This window comes from Dipodomys spectabilis, unplaced genomic scaffold (assembly GCF_019054845.1).
Source record: "Dipodomys spectabilis isolate Male_0828 unplaced genomic scaffold, ASM1905484v1 ptg000004l, whole genome shotgun sequence".
In the NCBI taxonomy this organism is placed as follows: Eukaryota; Metazoa; Chordata; class Mammalia; order Rodentia; family Heteromyidae; genus Dipodomys; species Dipodomys spectabilis.
The window spans coordinates 11,247,656-11,269,134 of NW_024870681.1; the positions used below are offsets into that span (position 1 = coordinate 11,247,656).

The window sequence follows — 21,479 nt, forward strand, 5'->3', positions numbered from 1 at the left end:
CTTGAAGTCAGGGCCTGGGCTCTGTCCTTGAGCCTTTCTGTGCTCAAGGCTAGAGCACTGTACCACTTGAGCCACAGTGCCACCTCCAGCCTTTTCTGTTTATGTGGTACTGAGGAAATGAATATGCTAGGCAAGCATTCTTATCACTAAGCCACATTCCCAGCCCCCAGTATTGCTTTTTATAGGTATAAAAGCTAAAGTGCCTACAGGGTTCCAGGCTTTTAAAATTGACTTTCCAAGTTAGTTATGGATCTTTTTTTGATTTTTTTCCCCCTGCTGGTACTGAGGCTTGAACTCAGGCCCTCATGCAGTTGTTTGGCTTTTTCTGCTCAAGGACATCACTCTATCACTTGAGCCACAGCTCTACTTCCAGCTTTATGCTGTTTAATTGGAGATAAGAGTCTCATAGCTGGCTTCAACTAGTGATCCTCAGATTTCAGCTTCCTGAGGAGCTAGGATTACAGGCACAGACTGCTGGTACCCAGCTTAGCTGCTGATCTTTTTCATCTGAGGAACCTCAGAATATTACCAGAAACATGTCTGTATCTCTGCATTTGGGAGAATGGAGGACTCCCTTTCATGGACAAGCAAAGTGGGTTTTAAAACTTGCTTTCCGGTTCAGAATGGATCAGATCCTCAGGGCTACAGAGGAGAGTCTCTAGGAGTCCCAGAAGGTAGCCACAAACCCTCCAGGCCTGGCCAGACCCCAGAGATACACTCACCAGGCTGTCCATGGTCCCGGCAACGTTGTATATTGATGGAAGCCAGGTCGAAGCCATGGATGGTATGAGTTGGCTGGAAGAGCTTGTTGCGCAATTCTCCTGTCATTATTTTATCCTGTTTCACCAACTTGGCCTTTCTGGCTAGTAGACCTCGAACCAGCGGGTCAATGCCACCTGCAAAGGGAGACCAACGGGTACCTTCTACAGCTGGCCTTGTCTTCCACCAGAATCTCTCAGTGAAAAGTAGCTGGCAGCAGGGAGAAAAGAACACAAAGTGTGCTCAGAAGAGAGGAGTCCAGGCTGCCTGTTTTGTTTCTAAGGTGGTGGAAAGGGGTATCTGTGGGATGACAGCCTTGAATATCAATGTCAAGAGCATTTTTGAGTTCTAATTCATGGATCCAGAAGCGTCTTCTCCTTCCATGTGTTCCCTGGAAGCACACTGCAGTGTGGGAAATGTCCCATAAATAATTAGGAAATGGTTCTGACTTGTTAGGCCTTGAGGTAAGTTGGTTTCAACACAGTCCCAGCCTACGAGTAAAGAATTGATGCAGTCAAACTCTAGCTCCTTGGGCTGGGATGTAGCTCAGTGGCAAGGGGCTTGCCTAGCAAGTGCAACGTCCTGGGTTCAACCCCCAGTACCAAAAAAGAAAAGACAAAAAAAAAAAAGTTTGCTGGGCACTGGTGGCTCACGCCCGTAATCCTACTCAGGAGGCTGAGATCTGAGGATTGTGGTTCAAAGCCAGCCGGGGCAGGAAAGTCGGTGACACTCTTATCTCCAATTAACCACCAGAAAACCGGAAGTAGCGCTGTTGCTCAAGTGGTAGAGTGCTTGCCCTGAGCTGAAGTGCTCAGGGACAGTGCTCATGCCCAGAGTTCAAGCCCCATGACAGACAAAAGAAAAAAAAGTTAAGCTCTGGTACCTCATGGAAGTGGAAGGCCCTAGAAAAGCACAGGATAAAGCCTATGAATTCTCTTCAGAGGTCGGAGAAACCAAGATCAGGGGAGAAGGAAGAGGAATCCTAGGCACCTTAGAAGCTCTTGTGACTCATGATAAGGTACTCTAAGTATCTTATATTTAATTTTTTGGATACCCTCATGAGACGTCTTTCTCCCTTTTTTGTGTCACTGGTACTGGGGCTTGAACTCAGGGCTTTGGGCACTGTCTATCGCTTAGCTTTTGTGCTCAAGGCTGGTGTTCTACATTTGAGCCATAGATCAATGTTTTTTTTTTTTTTTTGTCTGTTGTGGGGCTTGAACTTGGCACAGCACCACTTTTGGTTTTTCTAGTGGTTTATTGGAGATAAGAGTCTCATGGATGGTGCCAAAAGAGGTGGCTCAGTGGTAGAGCGTTTCCCTTGCATGCATGAGGCCCTGGGTTCGATTCCTTAGCACCACATAAGCAAAAAAGAAAAAAGCCGGAAGTGGCGCTGTGGCTCAAGTGGTAGAGCACTAGCCTTAAGCTGAAGAGCTGAGGGACAGCACCCAGGCCCAGAGTTCAGGCCCCATGACTGGACCCCAAAAAAAAAAGAGTCTCATGGACTTTCCTGCCTGGGCTGACTTTGAACTATGATCCTCAGATCTCAGCCTCCTGAGTATGAGTAGCTAGGATTACAGGCATGAGCCATGGTGCCCCATTTTGGGGGGCGGGGGGAGTCGCTAGCTAATTGGAGATAAGTCTCTTGGATTTGTCTGCCTGGTCTGGCTACAAACTGTGAACCTCAGATCTCAGTCTCCAGAGTAGCTAGGTTTATAGGCATGAGCCATTAGTACCCAGTTGAGGTATCCCCATTTGACAGCCAGAAAATTGAGGTACAGTGAGATAAATTCACTTACTCAGGGTCTTACAGGAAGTTTGTGGATCGTGACTTCCAAATTTGATTTCCCTACAAGCAGGTTGCAGAGTAGGAGAGACAGGTGAGAACTCCTTTAGGAAAAAACATACCGTCTTTGACCATCCTCCAGGTGTTGAAGAAGAGGGTATGCAGGGGAAGTTCTGGTTCTGGCCCCCATGGCTGATAATTCTCATCCAGGCGGGACACTGTGGAGGGGACCTCCAAGTGCCCAAAGCGGAAAGCAAAGGTAAAGACATTGGAAATTCGGGGGTCTACAGAGTCATTGTAGCCTTGGTATGGAGGGATCCACTTCTGCATCTCATCACCCAGCACAATGGGAAGGTAGTCTCTAAAAGTGATAATCTAAAGAGAGAAATAGGCCACAAGGACAGGGTGTGAGGAGGCTTGAACTTCTGCAGAAGGAGGTTGAAGCGAACTGTTGTCACTGGGATTAGCAGTCTAAATCCAAGGACATTAAACAGATAGCATTTGTACCCAGTGTTCATTCCTACGTTCATAGCAGACATTGGTAATTGATGATGATGTTCTTTCTGCCGATCTCTTGTGATTTGTTACCACAGAGCCTCTACTAATTGGCCATTTAAATTTGGGATGTATTCTCTGCTCTAAGTAGCACAATTTGGGGGTCTAATTTTTTTTTTTTGGGTCCAGTCCTGGGGCCTGAACTCTGGGCCTGAGCGCTGTCCCTCAGCTCTTCAGCTCAAGGCTAACACTCTACCACTGGAGCCACAGTGCCCACTTCCAGCTTTTTTCTTTTTGCTTATGTGGTCCTGAGGAATTGAACCCAGGGCCTCATGCATGCAAGGCAAGCACTCTACCACTGAGCCACCTTCCCAGCCCCTGGGGGTCTAATTTTTTATATGGAAATAAATCACTTGGGACTCTTTTCAGTCCCAAGAGTGCTCTAACTCTTGAGCTACATCCCCAGTCATGAAAATAGATCATTTTAATAATTAAAAAATATGTGCTTTAGACCTGGGCACTGGTGTCTCATGCCTCATTTAATCCTAACTACAAAGGAGGCTGAGATCTGAGGACTGTAATTCGAAGCCAACCCTGACAACAAAGACCATGAGACTCTTATCTCCAGTAAACTAACTCAGAAAGAGCCAGAAGTGGTGCTGTGGCTTAAGTGGTCAGAGCACAAAGAGGCTCAGGCAGCATCTAGGCCCTGACACCCCCCCCCCCCCAAAAAAAAAAAAATTCCAGAACTGGCAAAAAAGAAAAAAAAAGTGTTTAGGACTTCTGATTTTAGAACAAGGAGGAGATGGTTCATTTTACCTTTTTCTTCTTCATTCCCTATAACTAAACACTCTGGAAATTATTGAACAAGTGAATAGATCAGGCATGGCAGTGTATACGTATAATCCCAGCACTTGAGAGGCTCAGGCAAGAGGGTTGCTATATAGCCTAGGCTATATAGCAAGACTCTGTTTTGAAAAAGCAACATCCTCCCCCCCCCTGACCTCTGGGGGAAAAAAAAGACCATGGACTGGCCAGGGACCTTAGAACTCAAGAAGTGACCATGTGGGCTGAGAATGTGGCTCAGTGGTAGAGTGCTTGCCTTGTATGCATGAAGCCCTGGGTTTGATTCCTCAGTACCACATACACAGAAAAAGCCAGAAGGGGTGCAGTGGCTTGTGTGGTAGAGTGTGCTAGCCTTGAGCAAAAAGAAGCTCAAGGACAGTGCCCAGCCCAGAGTTCAAGCCCCAAGACTGGCAAACAAAACCCTATTCCCCCCCCCCCCCACAAAAAAAACCCCAAACAAGTGACAATGTGGTGAGCTCCTCCATCCCTCAGACTGAATGCAGGAGTGACTGGCAGCCTGAAATCTCCAACAGACAGGAAAAAGAAGAAGCCAAGGAAAGCATAAACTCACCTTCTAAAAGACCAGGACAAGGGAAGTCCAGCACAGATCTAGCTGAGACCCCCACGCCCATGGGATACCCTGACCACCTCAGCCTTTGCTCCACAACCCAGGCCATAGGCCAGTCTAATTAGCCTAGCATGGGGGCCACAGTGGAGCCCAGACTCTCCTTGGACTTTATCCTTAGCTCTGCACCAAGGATACCCAGGCTCAGTGGCGTCTACTTGTCTAGTAGGTTGCTTAGCAACTGCAGGCAGCCAGAGAGAACCTGCTTGCCCTGCAGATGGCAGTGGGCAGGGGCAGGAGCTGAGTGGGAAGCTCAGAAGCTCCAGGAGGATGAAGTGGACCCGAACAGCAGCAGAAGAACTCAGAGAACTAAGCCATCATCAGAACCAGAGCAGAACCTACTTGCTAACCAGCAGGCTAAGGCAGGAGATTTAAATAGGATCCTCAATAAGCCAAATGTTCAAGGTACAATTAGAAATGACTCATAATACCATGAATCAGGAAAGCCACATTTTGAGAGAGAAAAGAGATAAAGGGAGGTCAATTACAATATGAATCAGATGTTGGAATTATCAAATAGAGATTTTAAAGCAGTCACCTTGAAAATGCCTGAAGCACATCTGTAATCCTAGCTACTCAGGAGGCTGACATCTGAAGATCACAGTTCAAAGCTAGCCAAGGCAGGGGCTGGGAAGGTGGCTCAGTGGTAGAACGCTTGCCTTGCATGCCTGAGGCCCTGGGTTCGATTCCTCAGCACCACATAAGCAAAAAGAAAAAAGCTGGAAGTGGCGCTGTGGCTCAAGTGGTAAAGCGGTAGCCTTGAGCTGAAGAGCTGAGGGACAGCGCCCAGGCCCAGAGTTCAGGCCCCACGACTGGACCCCCCTGCCCCCCCTCCCCAAAAAAAAGCTAGCCAAGGCAGACAAACTTACTTGAGAGACTGTGTGGGGAGGGGGAGGGGGGGTTATAGGGCTTAAACTCTGGGCCTGGGCGCTGTCCCTCAGTTCCTCAGCTCAAGGCTAGCACTCCACCACTTGAGCCACAGCGCCACTTCTGGTTTTCTGACTGGTTTATTGGAAATAGAATCTTATGGATTTTCCTGCCTGGACTGGCTTTGAAACATGATGCTCAGATCTCAGCCTTCTGAGTAGCTAGGATTACAGGCATGAGCCATGGATTCCCAGTTTGAGAGATTCTTACTGCCAATGAGCCAGCAAAAAGCTGGAAGTAAAGCTGTGGCTAAAGTGGTAAAAGGCCAGCCTTGAGAAAAAAAAAACAAACAAGCTGAATGCTCAAGGCCCTGAGTTCAAGCCCCACACTCTGAACAACAACAACAAAAAAAAGCCTTAGTAATCAATTACAGAATATTCTCTTGCAACACCACCAAAAAACTCCCAGCAAAAAGGTAAAAGTCATAAAAAGTAATTAAGTGAAATTATGGAACTGAAAACACTTGAAATAAATGAAAAGGGATGTGGGCAGACTTAGTAGTAGAGGGGACAGATTTGAAGACAGATGAATAGAATGTACTCAATCTGCACCACAGAGAGATCTAAGACCGAGACCCTCTGGAAAACCAGAGCCTCAGGGCTCTCTGCACCAGTGGAGTCCCAGAAGTGGAGGAAGGAGAGAGAGAGAGAGAGAGAGAGAGAGAGAGAGAGAGAGAGAGAGAGAGAGAGAGAGAGAGAGAGCACGAAAAAGGAGTTAAATAATGCTTGAAAATTTCCCAACATTGGAAATATTGGGAGACATGTATTTACAGATCCAAAATGAGTTAGCCCCAAACAAGGAAAACCTAAAAAAGTTTATTCTAAGACACATCATAATTAAATTTCTGAATGCTAAACACAAAGAAAGAGTTTAATATTTTTCTTTTTCTTTTTTTTTTTTTAGTTGTTTGAAGACATGCAATTCAATGGAGGAAGATGGCTTTTTCAATAAGTGATAGAGCCATTGGACATCAGTAGGCAAAACTAAGCAAAAACATAACCAAAACCTCATATTTCATTCAAAAATGAACCCCAAATGGATTGTGGCCTTATGCGTAAAATATGAAACAATGAAACTCCTAGAAAATACAAAAATAGGAAGAAATCTTTATTAGGTCTAAGGAAAGAACTTCAAGCACAATCTCCATGAGAGTGAAAATTGATAAAATGGACCACAGTAAAATCAGAATTAGGAGCTTTTGCAGAGCAAAAGAGAATGAAAAAAATTAAATGATAGGTCCGGGCACAGTGGCATACACCTGTATTCCAGTTATATTGGAGGCAGACGTTGGAACATCTTGGTTGGAGATGAGTTCTAGGTAAAAGCATGAGACCTTATTTGAAAAATAATGAAAGCAAAAAGGACCGTGAGTATGATTCAGGTGGTAGAGTGCTTACCTAGCAAGAATGAGGCCCTGAGTTTCAAACCCCAGTACGGCCAAAACAACAAACAAACAGAATAAAACAAAACAAAAAATATCAAATTGCAGTGTAGAAAAGATCTGTAAATCATTTATGTGATTTACATAAATCATTTATGTGATTTTGTGTCTGGAATGTAGGAAAAATTTTCAAAATTCAATAATAAAAGACAAAGAGTCTAAAGTTATAAAGTGAGCAGTATACACGAACAGGATATTGAATAGAATGTACAGATGGTAAATATACAAGGAAGCACTGAACCTCACTTGCCATTGGAGAAATGCAAATCTAAACTACAAGAAGATATTTCTGCCATCAGACAGGGTGAAATAAAAGAAAGCGATGACATGAAATGCAAACCAGAGCTGAGAAACAGGAGCATGTGTACAATGCCGGAGGAAATGTAAAATGATGTAGCATTCTAGAAAAGAGTCTGGCAAGTTATTTTAAGACTAAAAATGGATTTATCATAGAACTCATTGTATTCTTAGATATATATATATATATATATATATATCCCCCAAATAAAAACTTATTTTCATGTAGAAATTTATACACCAATAATATTCAAAGATTTATTCATAATAATACTCAAATGAGAAGTTATCCGAATAACCTTCAATAGCTGAAGAGTCAAATGAACTGTGGTTCATAGTATACCATAGTATACCATGGACTGCAGCCATGAAAAGGAAGAAATATTGATGCCACCTGAATGGACCTTAATGATAAAAACCCACCTCAAAAGAATACTTACTGCATAATTCCACTTCTAAAGCACTTGTGACCTAACATAACTATGCCAATGGAAAAGAGAATAGTGTTTTCCACGGAGGTGGGAGAGTGAGAGTAGAGGGTTTATGAAAAGTGGCATGAGGAGACCTGCGCAGTTGTCTCTTTGTTTTGATGGTAGCTGCGTAAAAGTTATACCCAAGATAAAATTGCACAGTGCTGCACAGATGCATGGATGAAGCATTTATGACTGGTGAAATCTGAATAAGCTCCTATGATTTAGATCAATGTTAACTTCCTGCTTTTCCTGCTTTTGGCACTGTACAGTTTTCTTTTCTTTCTTTCTTTCTTTCTTTCTTTCTTTCTTTCTTTCTTTCTTTCTTTCTTTCTTTCTTTCTTTCTTTCTTTCTTTCTTTCTTTCTTTCTTTCTTTCTTTTCTTTCTCTTTCCTTCCTTCCTTCCTTTCTTTTTTTTGGGGGGGAGTCCGGTCGTGGGGCCTGAACTCTGGGCTTGGGCGCTGTCCCTCAGGTCTTCAGCTCAAGGCTAGCGCTCTACCACTTGAGCCACAGCGCCACTGCTGGCTTTTTTCTTTTTGCTTATGTCGTGCTTGTATGCCTCAGGCATGCAAGGCTAGCACTCTACCACTTGAGCCACAGTGCCACTGCCGGCTTTTTTCTTTTTGCTTATGTGGTGCTGAGGAATCGAACCCAGGGCCTCAGGCATGCAAGGCAAGCGCTCTACCACTGAGCCACCTTCCCAGCCCTTTCTTTCTTTTTTTCTAAATTATCTTATTGTAAAGATGCTGTATAGAGGGGTTACAGTTACATGAGTAACACAATGAATACATTTCTTGTCAATCATTGTTACCCTCTCCCTTGTTTTTCTCCCACTACCCCCTCCCCTTTTTTTTGTCAGTCATGAGGCTTGAACTCTGGGCCTAGGTGCTGTCCCTCAGCTCTTCAGCTCGAGGCGAGCACTCTACCACTTAAGCCACAGCGCCACTTCCAGTTTCCTGGAAATAAGAGTCTCATAGACTTTCCTGCTGGGCTGGCTTTGAACCATGATCCTCAGATCTCAGCCTCCTGAGTAGCTAGGATTATAGGCCTTAGCCACCTGTGCCTGGCAGTTTTATTTTTTAGCCATATAGTTATGGTTAAAAAAAACTTCCTGCTTTTACCATATAGTTATGAAAGATGTTAAGTATTTCTCTTGCACATATAGTGAGAGAAGGCACAGGGAGAGGCTTTCCTGGAGGAGGCTGGGAAAGGGGCACACAGATTTTCCTAGAAATTTTTGATAACTTTTTTTTTCTTGATTGGGAGCGGGGCTGTTCTGAAGCTTGAATTTAGGGTCTGGATGCTGTCCTGAGCTTTTTTTTTTTTTTTCTCAAGGCTAACACTCTATCACTTGAGCCACAGCTCCACTTCTGCCTTTTTCTGTGATGAATTAGAGATAAGAGTCTCATAGACTTTCCTACCCAGGGTGGCTTTGAACCATGATCTTCAGATCACAGCCCCCTGAGTAGCTAGAATTGCAGGTGTGAGCCACTGGCTCCTGTTAAGGGATTGGTTTTTTTGACAGAGAAGTTGAGGAAACCAAAGGAGGGAGTGTTTGTAAGAATGAGACTCTGGGGGGGAGACAGCACAGGAGAGGAAGGTATGGGGGAGGCGGCCGGAGGTGAGTAGGGCTGTGAGCCAGGTGGCCTGGCTGGGGGTGAGGGGAAGGCACCCTGCACCTCCATACCTGCATGAAGGCTCCCAGGATTTTCCGAGCTTCTTGGTAGAGCTTGTCTCCCTCCCAGTGAGGGTTGAGTCTCTTCAGTTCTCTGGCCAGCCGGTTGTGCTCACGGAGAAAGAGTGTGTGGGCAGTAGCCAGTAGGATCTGCTCCGAGGCACGAGAATCTCCTGAAAGCCCACAAGGCAGGAAAGTGGGTTTTTCCTGAGCAGCCTCAGGCCCACCGAGAGACAGAGGTGCCCCCACAGATGGAGGGCGGGAGCTACAGTTTTGCTTCTCTGTTCTATATTCATGCTTTTAGCTATGTGATCTTAACATTTACTCTCCTCATTTGGCAATGTGGGGCTCTAGGGCCTACAAGGATTTGGTAAAGGGCAGGCCCTGAGTTCAAGCCCCAGCACTGGTACAAACAAATGAAAGAAAACCCAAACCAAACAAGAAGAAGGCTTCAGGATTGCAGCTTTGAGGGGAGAGCCTGGATGGGAGTGAATTCTTCTGGGCAGTGGCGAGAGAAGGATCTGGAGGTGAGGCCTACTAGGGAAGGAGAGAGGAACAGGAATGGAGGAGATGAGATGTCCGGGGTGGGGGCTGGGTGGGGGGAGTTCACGTCTCCTGGCATCCTCTAAGCTTCAAGAAAGCTTATACAATTCACAAATGCTTGGTGCTCCTAGCTGCTTTTAGGAAAACCTGGAAGGGGCTTAATTTGAGGTCTAGATTGGCATAGGGTATGTGTGGGGACACAAAATTCAAGAGATCTCACAAGGGAGCTTGGCTCAGGGCTGGTCTCTTGCCTTGTGACCAGAAGTTTGTCCTTGGAAAGTCTTTTTTGTTTGTTTGAGGAGAAAAGGCTTTCAGAAGCCAAAGACAGAGAGAACCAGAGGGCATGTGCCCCTGGAATAAATAGAATCAGGAGGCTTTGGTTGTGCATAGGTTTCTTAGAAATGGTGGCTTTTGCCCAGGTTACTTAAAAGCCTTAACACACACACACACACACACACACACACACACACACACACACACACAAACTTGTTCACACATGTATATAACAAACTCTTTATCTAGAACCTCTTCTAGTAAATTACCTTAATAAATGACAACATCCCTGGTACTGCAATAACAACAATTAAAAAAGATGAAAATAAAGATTCATCACAAGGATGTTGATTATCCAAGCAACAAGAAAACAGAAAAACACAACAACTCTAGAAGATAGCTGAATAACTCTGAAAAGGGTTGAAAAAAAATGATGGTAATATATGCGACACAATACCTTGCCTCTATTAGAGTACCCTTTCCCTCTTAGCATGTAGTATGTGGAGTGAAGACACCAGGTTATAAAGCATTATTTATAGTGTGTAGTTAACTGTGTAAAATAATAGGGAATATACCTGTGCTAGGAAAAGTATGGGAAAGATTGCCAATAAATATTAATGCTAGGGGCTGGGAAGGTGGCTCAGTGGTAGAGCGCTTGCCTTGCATGCCTGAGGCCCTGGGTTCAATTCCTCAGCACCACATAAGCAAAAAGAAAAAAGCCAGAAGTGGTGCTGTGGCTCAAGTGGTAGAGTGTTAGCCTTGAGCTGAAGAGCTGAGGGACAGCATCCAGGCCCAGAGTTCAGGCCCCATGACCGGACCCTCTAAAAAATAAAAAAAAAATAAAAAAATATTAATGGTGATTATTGGGGAATAATAGGATTGTGAATTTTCTTGGTGTGTTTCTGGACTTCCTTATTATTATTATGATTATTTTTTGCTAGTCCTGGGGATTGAACTCAGGGCCTGGGCACTGTCCCTGAGCTTCTTTTGCTTAAGGCTAGCACTTTATCACTTGAGTCATAGTACCACTTCTGGCTTTTCCTGTGTATGTGGTACTGAGGAATTGAACCCAGGGCTTCATGCATGCTAGGCAAGCACTCTACCACTAAGCCACATTCCCAGCCCTTCCTCATCTCATATTACTGTAAATATGTCTTCTCTTGTTATTGGGCCTTTTTTCCTTTGTGATGGTTCTGTGGCTTGAACTCAGGCCCTGGTCTCTACCTCTTGAGCCACAGCTGTTCTTCCATCTTTTTGGGGGTGAATGGGAGATAACAGTCTCACGGATTTTCCTGCCCAGGCTGGCTCTGAACCACAATCCTCAGATCTCAGCCTCCTGAATAGCTAAGATTACAGGCATCAGCCACTGGTGCTAGGCTTATTGGGTCTTTCTTTTATTTTTTTCCAATGCACCACAGACAGTGGTGGCTCAGTGGAGAAGCCTCCCTGATGATCCCTTTGTCTCTTCCCAGCCTAGGCTCACCTGCCAGAAAGCACGGCACCTGGGCCATGGTGTTGATGATCTCGCAGGGACTGGGCCTCTGGGTGACAAAAGGCAGGTAGGGCAGCTCCCCATCTGAGAACTCTTGATTGACAGCCATGAGGCCCAGAGGGCTGCTATGGTTGCGCAGGCGGTTGGCCAGGCTTGGTTCGGGACCATAAACAAAGCTGGCATCCAAGAAGGAGGTTACAGCGTTGATTTGTTCTCGAGCCAGGGACCGATAGGGTGGAGTGGGACAGACAAATCCAGCTCGGAAGAAAGGCATGCACTTCCCTTGAGTCTTCACCTTGGGGTCACTGGAGGGGAACTGCAGAGAGATTAGGAGGGGGGTGTTTGGTGATTGCAGGGGCAGACGTCTGGGCTCAGATAACCTTTCCCAAGAGACAGAGTGGATGCAAAGATATTGAAGATGGCCGGGCACTGGTGGTTCACCCCTGTAATCCTAGCTACTCAGGAGGCTGTGTCCTGAGGATCACCATTCAAAGACAAGCCCAGGCAGGAAAGTCCGTGAGATTCTTATCTCCAATAAACTACTCAGGAAAAGCTAGAAGTGGAGCTGTGGCTCAAGTGGTAGAGCACTAGCCTTGAACACAAAGAGGCTCAAGGACAGTGCCAGGTGCTGAGTTCAATCCCTAGAAATATATATATATATATTCAATAAAGTAATAGTTAAAAACTTCCAAAATCTTTCACAGTGAGGCTCTCTGAATTTTGGTTGGGGAGTGTGCTCTGGCATTCCTGGACAGGAAAGTATCACATAAGATGAGAAAAAGTTAACAATTGCTACTAAAAAAAAGGGGGCAGGGCACTCTAAGCCAGGTGCTGGTGGCTCACACCTATAATCCTAGCTACTCAGGAGGCTGAGATCTAAGGGTCTCAGCCAGCTCAGACAGGAAAATTTTAATAGGAGACTCCTACTAGCTACAAAAAAAAAAAAAAAAAGGCCAGAAGTGGAGCTGTGGCTCAAATGGTTGAGCATCAGCCTTAAATGAAAGCCTTAAGTGAGTTCAAATCCCAGTACTGATAAAATGGAAAAAATAAATTAAAAAAATTGACACCTCATTTAATTTGGACCTACTACATGCAGGCAATATGAATACTTCATCTTACTTCCATCCTTCTAAGACCTATCAGGTTGACAATTTGATTCCATTTTACATATAGTAAAACAGACTCAGTAGGGTGTCAGTTTCCCAGGCACTAACAAACTAGAAGGGAAAGATGTGAGATTCAGATCCAGACTGAAAATTCCCTAGCTCATGCTCTTTATCCTCAGCACATAGGCTTGACTTCCTCCTCCTCCTCCTCCTCCTTCCTCCTCTTCCTCCTCCTTCCTCCTCTTCCTCCTCCTTCCTCCTCCTCCTCCTCCTTCTTCCTCCTCCTCCTCCTTCCTCCTCCTCCTCCTCCTTCTTCCTCCTCCTCCTCCTTCCTCCTCCTCCTCCTCCTTCCTCCTCCTCCTCCTCCTTCCTCCTCCTCCTCCTCCTTCTTCCTCCTCCTCCTCCTTCCTTCTCCTCCTCCTCCTCCTCCTCTCTTCTTCTTCATCTTTGTCTTCTTCTTCATCTTTGTCTTTGGTCAGGTGTGGAGCTTGGACTCTGGGCCTGGGTGCTGTCCCTCAGCTCTTCAGCTCAAGGCAAGTGCTCTCTCACTTGAGCCACAGCACCACTTCCAATTTTCTGGTGGTTTATTGGAGATGAGTTTCACAGACTATCCTTCCCAGGCTGGCTTTGAACTGTGATCCTCAGATCTCAGCCTCTTGAGTAACTATGGATTATAGGCGTGAGCCTCCCTCATCGAGTTCTAGGCTTGACTTCTTTTTTTGTTGTTGTTGGTCATGGGTCTTGAACTCTGGGCCTGGGCTGTCCCTCAGCTCTTCAGCTCAAGGCTAGCACTCTACCTCTTACGTCACAGTGCCACTTCTAGTTTTCTGAGTGGTTTATTGGAGATAAGAGTCTCATGGACTTTCCTTCCCCGGGCTGGCTTAGAACCACGATCTTCAGACCTCAGCCTCTTGAGTAGCTAGGATTACAGGCGTGAGCCACCAGAGCCTGGCTAGGCCTGACTTCTTATTTGTATAAATAAATGACAGTCTTAACCCATGAAAAGAAAAAGGGTATCTGTCACTGCAAATTCTTCTCCCTGCTGGCTCTTCCCCCAAATCCCTGATGTTCACTGATTCACCCATCCATCATCAACTTTCATCTCCTGGAAAATGAAGTCATCATTCAAGACGACTTTAGGGCCAAAGTTCCGCAAATTTTAAATGTAGAATGAATCTCCTGGTAAAATGTAGAATCTATTTCCCAGTGTGTTGGGGAAGGCTTGAGATTTTTGCACTGCTGATAAACTTCTACATGATAGATGATTCTGGTGGAAGATGTAAATTCCCCTCCTCAAAGCTTCCCAATTATTATTATTATTCCTTGTGCCAGTAGAGAGGCTTGAACTCAAGAACCTAGGTGCTGTCTCTTGTTTGTTTTTTCAAGGCTGGCACTTGAGTTATAGCTCCATTTCTGGTCTTCTGACTTTTTTTTTTTTTTTTTGAGGTGGCTAATTGAAAATAAGAGTCTCCTGGACTTTCTTGCTGGGTCTGGATTCGAATCAAGATCCTCAGATCTCAGCCTCCTGAATAGCTAGGATTACAGGCATGAGCCACTGGCTCACTTGTTCACTTACCACACTGTCTTTGACAGCAGGAACAATGTCTTCCTCATCTTTGAAAACCCAATGTATTATGCATTGCCTGGCAATTGGATATAATGTGTAATCACTGATTGGTAGGTGAGTGAATGGATGAATGCCCATATGAGATTTGGCAAGCTATTAAGTCAGCACCCACATCTCTCACAAGACCCAAGATTGCTCCCCTGGGGTAGTTAGGGGTTGCTACAGGGGCCTACCATGATGGGGAAACAGTTGTCTCCCTGGATACAGTACTCATCACACTGTGCCTTAGAGAAGTTGCTACTGCTCATCTCAGTGTCAGGGGCAAAATCCAAGTCATGATCCACAATTTGGCCCCACTGCATGAAGAGCAGGGACCAGTTTGGGTCCAGAACATCCTTCTCATTCAGATAGGCAGCGATCTCGTTGGATACATCTCGGGCCTGCAGGTGGAGAGAGAAGAGGAGGGCAGATGGGGAAGAAAATGTACTTTGAGGGGCAGATTCAACTACGCTTTACTAGTACATCAGCTGTAACAGCTACAAGGCATTTAGTCCCCGAACAAGGAGTCTGTGAGGTAGAAGGCATTAACTCTTGTAGCAGGTAGGAGACAGATGGATTTGAACCTGGGTCTGTATGATTTCATGTGCAATGTCAGTGCCCTGTCCACTACCAAGCAGGGTGAGAAGACAAAGCCAGACTACTGCTCCTGAGAGGCCTGGCCATGGCGATGCCAGGTGTCTGTGGACAGGGGAGGGGGCTTTGGGGAGGGACTGCCAACTCAGATGAGGCAAACGACAGCTGAAGCACTCCAGGGGCTGACCCAGAGTGAAGGGGAGCAGGATGGGGCAGGGAGGCCATCTGCTTGGGAGACCCCAGGGTATCTGGCCTGTAGAGGGGAGGGAGGGAAGGGGGAGAGAAGAAGGGGGAGGGGGGAGGAAGAAGGAGAGGGGGAGAGAGACAGAGAGACAGAGAGACAGAGAACGCGCCAGCCAGCGAGCACCGCGTGGCTCGGCCCCGGGCTCTGCTGCCCTCTGGTGGCGTTTTGGAGGAACAACACAAGTCCGAATCGCCCTTCTCCCGCAGGGCTGCGTCCCCGCCTCCCCCTAGCCCTTGTGGGGAGCGGGTATTGGGGGTTCGCGGATCTCCTCCCCTCCACCTCCCCTCCTTCACCCCGTCCGCCCTCACCAGCGGGAGCGGGAAGCCGTTCCGCATCTTGCCCGGCGTCCACCCGAAGGGGAGGGAGAGCCCGTCCTCGTACTCGGCCGGCAGCCAGCGAGCCAGCGCCCGGTTGGCGGCTCCCCGCGTGGGGTCCCTCCTGAAAGCCGGGGAGACCCCCCTCAGCCCCCGCCGCTGGTCTCCGGGTTTCGGGGGGGGGGGGCCAGGGCCCTGACCCAGAGTAAGGAGGCCGGCGGCAGCGGCCTCTCAAATATGGAGATCTGAGCCCCTTGTTCCCCCACCCCACCCAGGCCCTGGTGAAGAGGGGGGGGCTCCATTAGGTACAGGAGTCTCCTTTAAAGGGTCCAGGAGGGTGAAGCGGTGGGTGGCAGGTCTTCCTGGAATGGCTGGGTGGGGCTGGGTAGGTGTCACCCCACCCTGCCCAAATCACCTGTTATTACATTCTCCAGTAATGGTGCGGTAAGGGCTGCTGGTGTCACAGGTCACTACTGGAGCCGGGACATCACAGCCCACCTCCCAGGACAGCGATGTCAGGTCCAGGCTGGGCTCTAAAACAGAAGAGACACCCCCAACCCCAAAGAGGCTCAGAGTTCTCAGCCTTTTCTTTTTTTTTTTCTTTTTTATTGTGAACATACTGTACAGAGGGGTTACAATTACATGGGCAAGATAATGAGTACATTTCTTAGCAAGCATTGTAGCCTCCTCCTTTGTTTCCCCTTCCCATCCTTCCCTCCCCCACCCCCCACCCCCTTTTCAGCCCTTTCTAAGGCCCTGGCAGGAGGCAGAAAAAACTTAAGATGAGGTCAGATGGGTCTTAAGCCAGAACAAAACAGGAATCCCAATCGCTGGTGAAATAATCCCAGTAAATCCACCTGACACGGGTGGCTTCCCTGTTGCAGTCACTCAGAGAAGGGATGACTCTGTGGTGTGGGACAGCCAGTCCATGTTTACTGACTTTGGTACTTCCTCCAGTACCTTACCCAAGTTATTTATGCAAAGAACACCCTTGTCCCCACTGTGACCTTCCTTAGGGCTGAGTTCCTTCATTTGCTAAAAGGGCACTGGCCTAACTGTCCCCTAAGGTGCTCCTGGTTCTGCTGGTTTGGCCTACGAGCCTAGGATGGGAGAGATAGGAGGGCCTTTCCGAGCTGACAGCCCGGGACAGTGATCACAGCTTTGGATGGCCTCTGACCTCCCCTCCCCTCCCTTCCCCTCCCCTCCCTTTCTTTTCCCTGTCCTTCCCTTTTCCTCCTCCTCCTCTTCTCCCCCCCTCCCCTCATATTTTGTGTCGGTACTGTGTAGGGCCTCATGCTCTCACTTGCCTTTTTGGTTTTTGTTTTGGTGCCAATCCTGGGGCTTGAACTCAGGACCTGGGCACTGTCCTTGAACTTCTTTTGCTCAAGGCTAAAGCTATACCACTTGAGCCACTTCTCCACTTCCAGCTTTTTTTTTTTTTTTTGTAGTTTAGTGGAGATAAGAGTCTCACAGACTTTCCTACCTGGGTTGGCTTCAAACTACAATTCTCGGATCTCAGCCTCCTGAGTAGCTAGGATTATAGGTATAAGTCATCAATGCCCAATTTCACTTGGCTCTTTTTTTTTTTTTTTTCTCAAGTCTGGCACTAAACCACCTGAGCCACTTCCAACTTTTTGCTGGTTAACTGGAGATATGTGTCTCCTGAACTTTTCTGCCTTGTTTGGCTTTGAACCTCAATCCTCAGACCTTATCCTCTTGCATAGCTAAGACTACAGGCATGAACCACCAGTACCTGGCTTGCCTCCGATCTTTTCTGCAGGGAGATGAACCCTTCCTGTGAGTTGAATGTACCTGTGACATTGGCCGAGAAAATCTTCTGCTGCAGCTTCTTGAAGGATTCCTCCCACATCTGCCCATTACGTATGGCTGTGCGTGTCCGGCCTTTGGCATGCTTGAGATACTCTGAGAGCTGTCGGGTGGTGAGAGCCTGGGAGTTCATGGCGGTCTTCAGCCTACATTGGAGAGCATTGAAGATCATGAGCTGGCCTGATAGCAGGGAGTTAGTGGTCCTCTGCAGGGATGTGAAGTGATCGGTGTCCAGGGAAGAGCCCTGGGGGTGGAGGGGGGTGGGGGGGGGGTGGCTCAGAGGAGACAAACTTTGTGTTCATTTCTTTTCTAACACTGCTGGAAAAATCTCTTCTGAAAAGAGGAAGCCACAGTGGCTTGTTAAGCTTCAATAGTTTTGGTCCTAAGGGGAAGAACTGATTCCAAGGGAAGCTGGATCAAGTGGTTCCTGAATTCCAACCAGAGGGCTATACCTAAGCTGAGTGGGTCAGAACTGGAGCTCAAAAACCACAAGGCCCTAACAACAGATTGATTCACATGTGAGGAGCCTTTGGTATATAACTGGCTTGTCACCAAGCTTATGGACTGAGAATTCTAGAAAGAAGATGCTTATGGACCTCTAGTTCTGCCCATAAAAACAGCCCAAATTGTGTCTGGCCCTAGAGCTCCTGTGGTGTTTGCCGCCCAAAGCATCCAATCTTTTGCTGAATACCATGTGCAAGACACTCAGGCCTTATTATTTCTTAATTTCCATGTGTAAAATGAGAAACGATAAAGCCTTCCCCTGCGGAGCTTGTGACAACACAGATGGTGGAGGGCAAGATGGTCTCAGAGATGTTCCTCCTTGAAGTTCTTCACTGTGCCTCAGTTTCACTGGGGTGATCCCTATCTCTCCAAGACGCTGAGATGTTAGAAAGGGCCCAGAGTCTCACAAAAGAAAGCTCTCATTTATTGGACTTATTATTTGTTTGTTTGCTTACTTGTTTGTGTGCTCATCCTAGGGCTTGAACTCAGGGCCTGGGTACTGTTTCTGAGCTTTTGTACTCAAAGCTAGTGCTCTGCGAGCTCTACTTCTGGTTTTCTGGTGGTTCATTGGAGATAAGAATCTCACCAACCTTCCTTCCCTGGGTTGATGTCAAACCCTGATCCTCAGATCTCAGATTCCTGAGTAGCTAGGATCACAGGCATGAGCCACTGGTGCCTGGTGGCTGGCAGAAAGACCTCTTTTTGAGTATATTCATTAACTGTAGAGACAGGTCTGTCTCTGGGTGACAGGCCACTAGTTCTGTCTGAAGAGCGGGGGGTGCTGGGTCTCAGCTTGAGACACCACTTGGGTAAGTAAGGAGACAACAGGAAGGACCCTGCTTATTAACTTTTATCTCTAGGGCTGCCCCAACTTCTCTAAAAAGAGCTCAAGAGAAAAGCCATATTGCCATTTTGCTTCTGTTGCAAAAGAGACAGCATGGCCCAGTTCGCCCAGAGAGGGGCCGAAGGGGTAGAAAAAAAAAAAGCTGGGTGCTTCAGGTGTTGGAGTTGTCAGCACTGGGTAAGAATTTTCCAGATCTTGGATCTGGCAGCAGAATGGTGAGAAGACCAGAAAAGTATCCAAGTAGAGAAGGAATTTCGGGCTCTCCCTTGAGACACCGACTTGTCCAGAAATGTTGGTCATGCCGTAGTCCATCCCTCAGCCCCCAGGGGGAAGTGAGGGAGGGGGACAGGTCAGGAGTGAGGGAGAAGCCCCCTGGACTCCCCACTCTCACCACAGACCCCCAAGGTCACTCTGAGTCAAGGGAAAAAAGCAGTCTGGGGCTGTCTGTGTCTTCTTATGCTGACCTTTTAGTTCCTGAAATGGAATTCTAGTCTTGGGGACTAGAAATGACCAGAGCACATTTTATCATTTAAAAGTTACCAAAAGAGTCTGGTGCCAGTGGCTCGTGCCTGTAATCCCAGATACTCAGGAGGCTGAGATCTGAGGATCAGGGTTCAAAGCCAGCATGGGCAAGAAAAAGTATGTGAGACTGTTATGTCCAATTAACCACATACAAACACAAACAAACGCATAAATAAAATGCTGGAAGTGGAGCGGTGGCTCCAGTGATAGAGCACTAGCCTAGAGCAAAAGAGCTCTGGAAGAGCACCCAGGCCTGGAGGTTCAGGCTCAGTACCAGCACTAAATAAATAAACAGTTGCCAAAAGAATCAGCTAAGTGTCTGAGGATTCATTCAGAGGCAAGGAGGAAGGATGCTACAACTCTAGTGTCAGGGACAGAACAAGAGCAATGAATAAGCTCACTGCTAGGGTTCCTCTTATTTCTCATTAGTCCTTTTGGTATAGCACATGCACTTCCTGATGGCAGCAATCCGGTCTGGATTGCTTTGCTCACCAGTCCCAGCCCCTGGGTGGCGGGTGGCTGACTTTGCTGGTGGGCCTCCCTTGAATATTTTTTTTTTTTCGTGATCAGTCCTGGGGCTTGAACTCAAGTCCTGGGCACTTCAGCTCAAGGCGAGCGCTCTACCACTTGAGCCACAGCACCACTTCCAGTTTTCTGGTGATTTAATTGGAGATAAGAGTCTCACAGACTTTCCTGCTGGGGCTGGCTTTAAACCGTGATTCTCAGATCTCAGCCTCCTGAGTAGCTAGGATTACAGGCGTGAGCCACTGGCAACTGGCTTCCCTTGGATTCCTTTTGAGGGTTTGTGTGCTCCTCCCCTAGCTGTGATGGGAGCAGCTGCTAAAGGCTCACAGCTGTAACTGTTGGCCACTGGCTTCTGGGCCAGCCAATAGAGCTGCCTGACTAGAGGTATTCAAGAGCAGGTCTCCCAGAGGGTAAAGCTAGGGCTGGACCATAAACCATATCCTCACTTAATTCCTTCCTTTTATTTCTGTTTTTTTTCCTGCATTCCACAGCATTGTCCCTTGACAGCACAACCCTGATAAATCACCTGTCCTGAGCAAACCTAGGATTCTGCTTCTAGAGAGCCAGAGTGGAGTAAGTGAAAATATGAGTTGGGTGAATAAAGAATTTGTACCCTTCTGAGGGGGGGGACACTCAGGATCCAAGGAAACACTGGGTCACAAGCAGCAAAGGCCTTTTGGGATTCGATGTCCCTTCAGGGCATCTTGGAGGCTGAGAATGTGGGGAGTTGGCAGCTATTGATGCTGCTTGTCACATCCTTAGAGGTATGAACCAGGTAGAAGGGCAGGTTTTATAATTGCTTGGGCTCACTGGTTTGGCAGGGCTGGCCTAGATGGGCTAGTTAACAGGAAATGTGTGACAGGAAGTGTATACATATATGTGTATGTATCTTTCTTACCTGGTTCGGGATTCCAGGTAGGCCTTGTTGACTTGGACCTTGACCTGACTCACAGTAGCCGAGATGGTTGAAATTCTAGTGATCTGTGCTTGGGGATGGGGAGAAGCAGGAAGCAGAAAATCAGACACCACTCCTTGGAGGTATCCTTTCTTTCTGTCTCCATTTTTTTTCATCTGTGTCAGTCCTGGGGCTTGAACTCAGGCCCTGAGCTTCTTTTGCTCAAGTCTAGTGCTCTACCTCTTGAGCCATCCCTCTGCTCCCAGTATTTTTGGGGGGTAGTTTATGGGAGATAAGAGTCTCACAGACTTTCCTGCTAGGGCTGGCTTTGAACTGTGATCCTCTGATCTCAGCCTTCTGAGTAGCTAGGATTACAGGCACCAGCCACCGGTGCCTAGCTTTTGTCTCCCTCTTTCTCAGCCATTATCCCACAGCTTTCAAATCTGAGCAGGCTTGCAGGGCACCGGTGGCTCATGCTTGTAATCCTAGCTACTCAAGAGGCTGAGATCTGAAGATCATGGTTCAAAGCCAGCCCCAGCAGTAACGTCCATGAGACTCTTATCTCCAATTAACCACCAGAAAACCAGATGTGGTGCTGTGGCTCAAGTGGGAGAGTGCTAGCCTTGAGCTGAAGAGCTGAGGGACAGTGCCCAGGCCCAGAGTTCAAGTCCCACAACAGACAGAAGAAATCTGAGCAGGTAGGAAATTAAGATTACAAAATTTTCCCTTAAGGGAAAAAGAATGGGAAGACTATTTTTTTAATCTTCAACAAAAGATCAAGACCTCCTTCAGGAATGTATTGGAACACCCAGGGGTAGGACTACTGAACCAATCAGGTTGGTTGGCATTTCTTTGGATCCTGGTGGGACAAA

The 21,479-nt window shown here is 47.1% G+C and overlaps 1 protein-coding gene across 1 annotated transcript in view; it reads right to left on the minus strand.

Annotated features, from left to right (window-relative positions):
• Positions 1 to 21,479, minus strand: part of Lpo (lactoperoxidase) — a 34,868-nt gene that overhangs the window by 1,706 nt on the left and 11,683 nt on the right. The window contains exons 4-12 of the mRNA XM_042693291.1: positions 20,611 to 20,698; positions 17,303 to 17,463; positions 15,906 to 16,023; positions 15,485 to 15,614; positions 14,533 to 14,739; positions 11,618 to 11,942; positions 9,331 to 9,491; positions 2,665 to 2,917; positions 723 to 896 (exon numbers count right to left, since the gene is read on the minus strand). Of these exons, the coding sequence (XP_042549225.1) occupies positions 723 to 896; positions 2,665 to 2,917; positions 9,331 to 9,491; positions 11,618 to 11,942; positions 14,533 to 14,739; positions 15,485 to 15,614; positions 15,906 to 16,023; positions 17,303 to 17,463; positions 20,611 to 20,698 (1,617 nt within the window). The remainder of the gene's footprint in view (positions 1 to 722; positions 897 to 2,664; positions 2,918 to 9,330; positions 9,492 to 11,617; positions 11,943 to 14,532; positions 14,740 to 15,484; positions 15,615 to 15,905; positions 16,024 to 17,302; positions 17,464 to 20,610; positions 20,699 to 21,479) is intronic.